This window comes from Lentinula edodes, assembly GCF_021015755.1.
Source record: "Lentinula edodes strain Le(Bin) 0899 ss11 chromosome Unknown C8R40scaffold_26, whole genome shotgun sequence".
In the NCBI taxonomy this organism is placed as follows: domain Eukaryota; kingdom Fungi; phylum Basidiomycota; class Agaricomycetes; order Agaricales; family Omphalotaceae; genus Lentinula; species Lentinula edodes.
Window position 1 is genome coordinate 522201 of NW_025764332.1, and position 11223 is coordinate 533423.

The following is an 11223-nucleotide window of genomic DNA, read 5'->3' on the forward strand; positions in this document are numbered from 1 at the left end:
TTCTACTGACTCTTTCATCGATACTTGTTATGTTTCTCAAAATTCCATTCCTACGACCAAAATCTCTCCTGTTAATCTTTGTCTTTTTGATGGTTCATTATCTTCTAAACCCATTACTGATATGGTGAACATCGCCGTTCGGTTCCCTTCTGGCAAGCTGCTTCTATTGCCCTTTTATGTTACTCATTTAGATTCATCTTGTAAAGCAGTATTAGGTTACAGTTTCTTATCCCGCTACAATCCGTTGATTGACTGGGCATCTCGAAACATTACGTTCCGTAACACTTCACACTTTGATTCTCCACAGACGTCTGTGCCTTCTGCCACCAACACCGTTGATGCAAAGGTCGCTGTTCCGCTACTGGAACCTTCGCCGTCAGTTTTACCAACAATTCTGGAGACCCCTCCTGGGGACTCACTTCGCTCTCGCTCCTGCTCTCAGACATTATGGGCCAAGCCCCTTTCGTCTAAATTCCCTTTTGAACCCATCTACTCTTATCTTACGGTCTCTCAATTCGCTGCTCAACTGGAAACTCCTGAGGTCAACATTGCACTCGTCAGTGCTGCAGTCTTTAATAGGGCTTGCAAGGATGCTGGTATGGAACCTATTCTTCTTCGTGCTATCCACTCAGAGGTCGCGGCCCGCGCCGCTGACCGCTCCTCCACCGCTCCTACTGTCCCTCCACTTCCTCATTCTATCCCAGCAGAGTATGCTGAGTTTGCAGACGTCTTTGACGAGATTGCTGCAGACGCACTTCCTGAACACAGACCTTACGACCTGAAGATTGACTTGGAAGAAGGCGCTTCGCCGCCTCTCGGTCGAATTTATCCTTTGTCTGAAAAGGAGTTAGTCGCCCTTAAAGACTTTATTGACAAACAACTGGCCACTGGCGCCATCACCCCATCTTCCTCGCCTCACGGCGCTCCAGTACTCTTCGTTCCCAAGAAGGACAGGAAACTTTGGCTTTGTGTGGACTTCCGCGGTCTCAACTGCATCACCAAGAAGGACTGCTATCCCCTGCCATTGATCTCGGACCTCCTTGACACTCTGAAACGAGCTAAAATCTACACCAAATTGGACCTCGCTCACGCTTATCATCTAGTCAGAATAGCAGAAGGTGACGAATGGAAAACCACCTTTCGGACCCGCTACGGCTCTTACAAATGGAAGGTTATGCCGTTCGGCCTTACGAACACACCTGCTGCTTTCCAATGTTTTGTTAATGACATTTTCTCTGACATGCTAGATGTTTGTGTCATCGTCTATCTCGACGATATTCTGATCTACTCCGACACGCCGGAGGAACACCAAGAACACATCAAGGAAGTTCTTCGGCGGTTATGGAAACATCGGCTTTACGCCAATCCTGACAAATGCGAGTTCAATATGGATACTGTTGAGTACTTGGGTTACATTCTTTCTCCTAACGGATTGACCATGTCCAAAGAGAAAGTACAGACCATTCTGAAATGGCCTGTCCCTAGGAAGGTTAAGGACATTCAGTCCTTTTTGGGTTTCGCAAACTTCTATCGTCGTTTTATTTATAATTATAGTGATATCGTTGTGCCGATGACTCGGCTCACCCGGAAGGGTGCTCCCTGGACCTGGGACAATAATTGTCAAGAGGCCTTCGAAAAGCTCAAAATTGCTTTTACTTCTGTGCCTATTCTCGCTCACTGGGAACCCAATCGTCCGATTATCATGGAAACTGACGCTTCCGATTACGCCATTGTGGCGATCCTCTCCATACAGACTGTTGACAGTGAAATTCACCCTTTAGCTTTCCTTTCCAGAACTCTTCAGGCTGCGGAGCTCAACTACGACACACACGACAAAGAGCTCCTTGCCATCTTTGAAGCTTTCAAAGCTTGGCGCCATTACCTGGAAGGTTCCAGCAATCCAGTGGACGTCGTCACCGATCACAAAAATCTTGAGTATTTTTCTACTACCAAAATTCTCACCCGTCGACAGGTCCATTGGTCAGAGTATCTCCACCAATTCAACATGGTAATTTGCTTCCGACCGGGGAAACTCGGCGAGAAACCTGATTTGATAACTAGACGCTGGGATGTCTACCCAAAAGAGGGGGATATCGGCTACGCCCAAGTGAACCCTCATAACTTTCGTCCTATCTTTACTAACGAACAACTCACTGCGTCTCTTCGAGCTACCTTCCTAGAAGGACCGATGCTCTGAGCCTCTATCGTCATGGATATCGAGGCTTTGCATCAAGCTATCATTCTCGCTCTTCCAAAGGACCCGAGCTCCATCGTTGGTTTGGAACTTGCCAAAGATCCTTCCAATGAACGTTGGAGCTTAGATAGTGACGGGTTACTACGCCTTGATGTCCGTATTTATGTTCCAAATCACAGTGACCTTCGCCTTCAAGTCCTTCGCTATTTCCATGATCATCCACTCTCCGGCCATTTCGGCCAGAACCGCACTCTAGAAGCTGTACATCGTCAATACACCTGGCCTAAGGTCAGAAATTTCGTTCGTGACTACGTCACTTCCTGCACTATCTGTGGTTGCAATAAGTCCCGCCGTCATCGGCCTTACGGCTTGTTGAAACCTCTGCCGGTTCCGGTCCGACCATGGGATTCCATCTCCATGGACTTCATTGAGCAACTGCCAATGTCGAATGGTTATACAGCTATTCTAGTCGTTGTGGATCGATCTTCCAAGCAAGCTATTTTTATTCCTACTTTCGACACCATCACTTCTGAACAACTAGCTGAGCTTTTTGTTATTCACGTTTTCTCTAAGCATGGTGTTCCTAATCATGTTACTTCTGATCGTGGTTCCGAATTTGTTTCGGTGTTTTTCCGGGCTCTCGGTAAAGCACTCTCCATGGAACTTCATTATACCTCTGGATATCATCCGGAAGCCAATGGGCAGACTGAGCGTGTCAATCAGACTCTCGAGCAGTATATCAGGATCTATTGCTCCTATCAACAAGATGACTGGTCGCCTTTACTTCCGATCGCCGAGTTCGCCTATAACAACGCTCCCAATGCTTCCACTGGTATTACTCCGTTCTTTGCTAACAAAGGTTACCATCCAAATATCACCGTTCGGCCCGAGGTCGACATGAAGTCTGATCTAGCCAGAGACTTCGTCATCAATCTCGATGAACTCCACGCCTTCATACGAGAGGAAATCCTTTTAGTTCAATCTCGTTACAAGGAACAAGCTGACAGGAAAAGAATCTCGCATCTGGAGTTCCCAATCGGCTCCGAAGTTTTTGTTCTTGCTAAGCACATTCGATCTACTCGTCCTACTGAAAAATTCTCTGAAAAATATCTTGGTCCTTTCAAGGTCATCAGTCGACCTGGTACTTTGTCTTACGAGCTCAAGCTCCCGGACTATCTTCGCTGGATCCACCCGGTCTTCCACGTCTCACAGCTGGAGCCAGTTACACCGAACCCGTTCCCGAATCATACTCAATCTCCTCCACCTCCAATTGAAGTTGATGGTGAAGAGGAGTACAACGTTGCCAAAATCCTTGACTCCAAGCTGGACAGAAGGTATAAACGTTGTCCTCTACGCTACTACATTCGGTGGGCCGGTTACAAAGGTACCAACAATGAATTCTCCTGGGTTGCTGCTGATGAGTTACATGCTGATGAACTGGTACCCGCTTTCCACGCTCAATACCCTCAGAAACCTGGACCTTGATCACAAAAAATCATTTTATTCCTTTCCCCGATTCCGCCGTGCTCTGCCGAAGTTTACTTTGTGCGTTTAGAGGGTAAAAACGATGATAGTAAATTGAGTGTTTATCTCTCTTAATTGCTTATCTTATCCTTCAAGTTACTGTTTTCACTTATGTTTCATTCACACTTTAGCTACTTCTACTTCGAACTAACTAATTCTTCCGCCGCTTCGCGGCCCATTCCTTTTCCGACTTTAAACGCGATAACATTTTTTTTTATATATACAAAAAGGCAAAAAGAAAAAAACAAGAAGACAACAAGAAAGGTTACAAGTACGTTACAAGATTAGGCCGAGAGGCCGATGTCCGATGTCCGTCTCCTACTCCGCCCTTTCCTTCCCCTTCACCGACTGCGCCTTCGCCGGCGCCGGTTCCTCCTCTACCATTTTGTCCTCATCTCCTTCTCCATCTTCCTCCATTCCCTGCTCCTCTACTTCCTTCTCCCTTTCGCGATCCTCTTCTTTGTCGCTGTCCATTACCCTTCTTTGCTTCTTCAACAATCCTGATGGCCCGGCTTCCGGCAGTTCAGGGGGTGTTCTCCTCCTCCTCACGGCATCCGTCACAAGCCAGTCCAGCTTCCGATTGATGTGTCGATGGTAGGTGTTGGCTTTTACCTGTCCATCACGGAGTTGTCGGTTGTCGGCTAGTAGTTGGGCTACCTGGCTCTCCAGGACAGCCAGGCGCTCACCGGTCAGGTTGGAGCCGCCTTCTCGCTTCACCGTCGACGGCCGTCCGGAGTACGAACACCGTACCTTCGCATCGTGGCAGGGTTTACAAATGATGGAACTTCTCTTGCCAGATGCAGGCTGGCAAGAGATCTTCTTTGTCCCGCATCGTTCGCAAGGTTCCTTTTCGTCGTCGCCATCATCCGGGTCTTCGTCAATGGGCTAGCAGGAGGAAGTTAGACAATTACCTAGTTATAGTGATGGGAAAACGCACCTGGGCCTTAGCCTTGCCTTTTCCTTTACTCTTCTTTGAAATTTCAACCACGGGCCTCCGCAGCGAAACCGACACCTCACTTGGAGAGGTCCCTCTCTGACTCCGATAACAAGCTTGCCTCGTTTTTGTGTGAAAGAGAAAGGAAGGAATCTAATGGGCACTCCAACCAACCAATCTAATACACAATATGCGAGTTCACTGCTATCAAATTTATTTAATAGCAAGGGGTAGCGTTGGCAAAGGTTCCGCAAAGCTTTGAGAGCTAAGTAAGAAGCTTTGATCAATCAATTTGAATCGTTCTAAGGGTTCGATATATTCCTTTGATCAAGGTAGATTCAGCACGATTTGTGCTTTGGTTTGTATTGATCTGGGTATATCAAGAATTGGGGGTTTGAATCAAAGTAAATTAAAACCGAAACACACAGACCCCTACGGAGGGCTAGAACTATGTGCTGGCACAACCACACAGCGTGATTTGCCCTTAAGACCAACGACTGATCCTAAGTTCGAAGAATACCCAACAACTGGATAGACTTCTCGCAGTCACAAGGAGCAGAACACGACGTTCCTATACTCACAAGTGCCGGGCCCGAATGGCTGCTAGCGAAGAGGTTTCAGTCTGGCGGGAGTGTGTCTTTCCTTTTTATGGATTAGCACTGCAACGTCATCCCAAAATCACTTCTATTCCAGATACATCGGATCGCTATTTATACATACAGAATATAGAGTCGCATAGTACAATTAATTTAATACAATAAACGTTCGGAACCGCAAGGAAACTTCTACACTCAGTCAGATACCATTTAATTTGAATCTACATGTCCTTATTTGGTCCATATTAGTTCCAAGATTCTAGTATACCTCCAAACATAGGTAGGTACTTCAATATTCATTTAATTTAATTGTTTTTGGAGGATGACTCGAATAGTGTTCAACTGTCATTGCTGTTCAACACTTACTTCGATCGTTTGTCACCTCGTCCGGAGGCAAATCAGCTCTCCTCGATCCTAATCCTATCAATCTGATTCATCTGGATTAAACTAATTGCTTCTCTCTTTCAATAGACACCCATTGTGCCTATACTCAATCAAGGGAGTTACGCATAGTATTCATTTAATTGCATTCTTCAATATTTTCTATGTCAGGACTCTTTGACATTCATTTGATATGTCTTTGGAGCCTCGCAGTCTTCCGATCATTCTTCTAGTCATTTTACTCAACCATGCAACTTGATTGGTCTATTAGACTAAATCGCAGTCTTTTTTAGATTAATGCATGATCTCATTCTAGAAGGAGTATTTGATAATTCCTGAGTTCTAGAAAGTCATTTCGAGTCAATCCTCGGTTCATGGTCACTTGAGTAAGTTCTTCCAAACTCCTGCCAGTGTAAGGTCCAATAAGAATACCCTTGGTATGTCATACGTGAATGGTCATCCTTCGGATGTAGTCCGAGTCTGGTATAATCCTGCTCGACAAACAGGTAGACTGCTATCCGTAGGTAGTATCGGGGATGGGTAAACTAACCACTTGTGGTAGTATGGGTATATGGTCCCTTCAACTTATTAGACTGATTCAGTATCGACTTTGACTGTCAATCTGGGTCTCAATTACAGTCCTCTTGATACAAATCTATACGTGAAAATGTCACAATTCACAGCATAGACGTCTAGCCAAAATTTAGGCGTGTCACCGAGCGGTCGCCGCCGCAGCCAACAGCCTCCTTCTTTCAGCCACCTCCTCCTCCTGTTGTTGTGCTCGATGAGCCCGCTCTCGTGCCTCCTGTGCCGCCTTCTCTCTAGCTGTCGCTGCTCTGGCAGCCTTTTCTTCTGCGGCCTTTCTCGCCGCCTCCGCCGCCTTCCTCGCCTCACCCTCTCCACACATGCCTGCGCCCTCCGGATTATCTCGTCCTCATCCTCCAGACCTTCCTCCTCTTGGGCAGTGAGGTCAATGGGCGGAGGCGGGACAGGGCGCGACCTCGATGGGCCGGCGGTCGAAGAGCTGGTAGTGGTAGTTTGGGTTCGGCTGGTGGTCATCTTGGAGGACTTAGAAGTTTTGGAACTTGGGTCTTATCGGCAAAACTCTGGGCCTTTTGTACGGCAAAACTGTGCACGGACCAGCGAAAATTTCCCCTCGAATTGTACTCGGCTTATGGTGAACCAATGAAATTTTCCCGATGAATAAAAAGGATAATTGCCAGTGCTAACGGGATATAAAATTTTCTCTCTGGTGACTAATAGTATTGCCCGATGCTAACGGCTTTCGAGGGCTCAAGCCTAAGAGGGGGATACTGTCAAGTCCATGCCTCGGGCCTCCATTCCGCCGCTCGGTCCTCCGAAGATCCACCGTTTATTGTAATCTCACTCTTATTGTTCTTTCTCGCTACACATATCCTTTCGTTCTAGTCCCTCCTTATTGTCTTTTACTTTACCCTGCAGGTACTACATGTATAGCTCCTAGTAGTTAGTCTGGCGCTCCGCACCGCGGCGCCGTTCCGTAGATATAAATACTGCCTGTATGCTACTGTAGTTCCTCAGTTTAATTATCAACTTAGATTCCCTCCTTAACTCTGTGCTTCTCTAAGGCTTCAGGCTCAACGCCTTGAAGTACATTCTACTCTACCTTAGGACTTAGACGTCCTCTGGTTCGCTCCTCGTCACCGGCAATACCGCCGCTCCGACTGGGCTGCTCCTCAGCTCCTCCTTTCTATACTCTCGATCTCCGGGGACTAACGGCGTAACGGCAGTGTTGTTAATAACTTCACTACTGTCCCATTCGACCTCCCACACTTAGGCACCTTGTGACCTCTGGCACGGTTACACGGTGTACATGATCTTAACAGTTACCTGTGCTTCAACTTTTCCTTGTCACTGTAATTAAATGCTCTTATTGTTCCAAATTCACCTGATTTTCTTGCACCAAAAAAAGCAGCCGAGTTTTTCCCATGCACGAAGTGCAGTGGCCTTCAATCGCATGTGTTATTAGCACAGACCTCTTGAACCCCATGTTAGGATATGTAAATAATGGAAATTGGTGCTTGTGCCAGTGGGCATTCATTATCTTACAAGTGGCCATCTTCAAAACCTGGATTTTTGGCTAAGCACTGAAAGCAGTATGCATTGAGTGCTTTCACTACTGGGAAGTGCTCTCAACTGCTTTTGGACATTTAGCCGGAAATATAGATGAACCTTCAAGTACAGTGTACTACAATGAATGATGTCTGACAACATGAAGGTCTATTCTGCAGAAATTCCAATTGAATAGTTTTGATATGATCCGAGTCTGTATTTTCAGCTCATTTTCCAGGAGCACTTCCCAGCAGCCAAACCACCCAGCTATTTGAAAATTTTGCACTCAGTTATTTGGGCACTGGAGAGCACTCCAAGTCTCCAGTCAGTACCCTTGCTTTGGCAAACATATATACAGATTTTGCAGATGTATGTCATTGTGAATTCTTCCAGCATGTACTCACTGGGATTTGTTAAATATAAGTGATTCTGTCAGTGACATCTGCAAAACCTGGATGTTTGCAGGAGCAAGGATACAGGCTGGATGCTCTTAGCTGAACATCTGCAAAACCTGGATGTTTGTGAGAGCAAGGATACGAAAATGTGAATATATTGTTATTAACTATGTTAATGATAGTCTCTCCAATGTCTATGTGAATAACATTGTTATTAACATGCCTTTTAATTATTCACCGTACCCTACTCGAATGTGAAGTAACGAACAGGTGGGGACGCAGGATTACTAGATTGACCCTAACCCTAGTCACTCTCAAATTTTTTTGCTTCACCCTTCGAACGTGAAATGTCGCGTCCAACGCTATGGTCGACTGCTGATATGGATGATGATTTGGCGGATGCGGTTGATGCAGAGCTCTCGATATACGCTCAGCAGGGCCAGAATCCGGCAATATACGACCAGCTTGGAGCACAGATTGAACAGCTTGAACCGCTACTGGCGATTCAGCAACATATGGCTGCTTTGGCTGCCGTGCCCGATGTTGTGAAGAGCGTGAGTGGCGCTGAACCCTTTGATGAACTCAACTCAATCTTGCCGCAGTTTATCGTGTCCTTTCACCAAGCAATACTTAATAGAGACCTTCCTTCGATCACGATGTTCTACACAACAACATTCCCAAAACTTACCGATCGATTCTATTCACGCGCGGAATGGCCTGAACCAGAAATAATTGCGCCTCTGCTTTCGTCGAATAATGCAACTGAGGATCAAGTTCATATCTTCCTTGTACTCTACCGCGACCTGTATTACCGTCATGTTTATTCTCGGCTTCAACCCAACATCGATGACCGTTTTCATTCTTATGAAAACTCATGCGAGCTATTCAACTATTTACTCAACTCTCCCAGCTCAGCTAATGATGAGTCGGATGAACCTGCGCCTGTCGACTTGGTCCTCCCGGAACAGTGGTTATGGGATATCATCGACGAGTTTATCTACCAGTTTCAGGTATTTTGCTCCTGGCGCTCAAAGGTCAAATCCAAGACGGACGATGAGCTCATGATGCTCGCGGACGGAACAGGTGTATGGTCTTCTTACTCTGTCCTCAACGTTCTTTATTCGCTCATTCAAAAATCGAAAATCAACGAGTATATTGTTGCGTTGAAAGAGGAACAAGGAAAGGAAAATCCTAGGCCTGCGGAGGAAGTGGCGCAATCCATTTCCCCCTATACGGCTCTTCCTCTCTACCGAACCCTTGGATACTTTTCTGTCCTTGGACTTCTCCGTGTGCACGTACTCCTCGGTGACTTTACCCTTGGGCTCAAAGTCATGGATCAAGTGGGGGAATTTCTCCTTGGCGGCTCCAGTTTCGGCGCCAAAACCAACAAATCCTCCTTCACCGCCCTTCCTACCCTTCCAGCAACTCATATCTCAACTCATTATTATGTCGGTTTTTGCTATATGATGCTTTGCCGATACCCTGATGCTATTCGCACCTTTGTCACGGTTCTCAACTTCTTTCAACGTATGCAACGCATGCGTAACTACTCTGGTTACGAACGGAAAGACCAGTACGATCAGATTGCGAAAACTGCCGACCGGACTCTAGCGTTGTACGCAATGTGCCATTCTTTGGTTCTACCGGGATCGCCGTTCACTAGACTGGATGATAACATCACTAACAGTGCGAAAGAAAGATACGGGGATCAAATGGGAAGGATGAGTAGGGGAGGAAGTGATGCGCTTGTAGCATTCGAGGAACTATTCCTCTATGCATGCCCGAAATTTATCAACGCCAACTCGCCACCGTATGACGACCCAGAGGCTATCGCATTGTTGCTGAACGCAGATCCTGCGGATGCCGCAGAAGGTTTGTTTTTTTATATTTCTAATTTGTCTTTATCCCTACTTATCTACTCTTTTTTTCCCAGGATCCTCCCCCATACCGACAGACCCTACGCATCGTCACCTTCGTCTCTTCCTGGCTTCAGCAGGCGCACAGTCACCTCTACCTACCCTGCGCTCTTTCCTTCACTTGTACACCTCTCTGACCACTGAAAAGCTCTCGTCGTTTTTGGATTTGGTCAAGGTCAACGAGTCGGATAAGGAAGCCGTTGAAGACGCAGAGGCTGAGGAAGAAGCCATCCAAGAAATGATGGTGCTCAAGCAAAGCAGCAAGAGTTTAAGCCGAATAGTCCCGGTACGTCTCATGCTGTTCATTTTTGACGAAACATTTTTCATTGTTTCATGTAGGTACAAGGCAAAGTTGACAAAGGGAACGATGCATCTTCAACGGGCGTGAGAGCCCAAGGTAGTCTATTGGCTGGAGAGATGATTTCGACGAGTGATTTGAACTTTGTCATTGACGATGTACGTTCTATCAAATCGGAATTTAATCGGAGTAAATTTTTGATCTCATTCGTCCAACACAGAACACAATCCACATCGCTGAGAGCACTGTTGGGCGACGTTATGCCGGGTGGTTTATCAAAAACACTGAACGCTCGCAAAGGGTGTTGGACGAAATTCGTGGGTCACCTCTTCCCAGAGGCAAAATAGGACAAAAGCAACATGTACCTGGTGCGGTCACGTCTGGCGCTGACGCGGGAGCGCCCGCTGGTTCAACAGATATATCAGGGCACAAGAAACCACCAACAAAAACCGTTGCTTGGGGTGGTGCGGGCACTAGGGCAACTGTAGATGTTTAAAGATAGTTCATTGGTTTTTCATATTTGTGCATTGCCTTGTCCAGATATTCTCTGTCATCATCAAATATGATAATTATTTCAGTGAAATCCATTGCCACAAGCCTGAAATCCCATTTGACGCAGCACACGACTGATCAGCCGCTGAACAGTGAGGAGTGGGTGTATGGGCAGTTGATAGGATTTTTCTCCCAGCAAAGGCATGCTACTCAACATCAATCACTAGGCTCCTGGTGGCTATATGTACCCGAACTGTAGATTGAAAATGTAGAATGCACATGAGTGGGTACAGGGCCTCCATACGCTGGGTGAAGGATGGTGAGTTGTAGAACCTCAAAACAAAACAGGTTCGAAGTGTGCCTGTATGTCAAAAAATTGTCCAATCATAGGGTAGAATAGTA

General features: G+C 46.4%; 1 protein-coding gene across 1 annotated transcript; it reads left to right on the forward strand.

The window, feature by feature from the left end:
* Window positions 1–8339: 8339 nt before the first annotated feature.
* C8R40DRAFT_1113784 (RNA polymerase I-associated factor PAF67-domain-containing protein) lies at window positions 8340–10936 on the forward strand. Its single transcript, XM_046228487.1, has 5 exons — window positions 8340–8669; window positions 8718–9987; window positions 10049–10317; window positions 10371–10487; window positions 10550–10936. Exons 1-5 carry the CDS (start codon window positions 8463–8465, stop codon window positions 10823–10825), a joined length of 2139 nt encoding a protein of 712 aa, XP_046084563.1. The 5' UTR covers window positions 8340–8462; the 3' UTR covers window positions 10826–10936.
* Window positions 10937–11223: the final 287 nt, after the last annotated feature.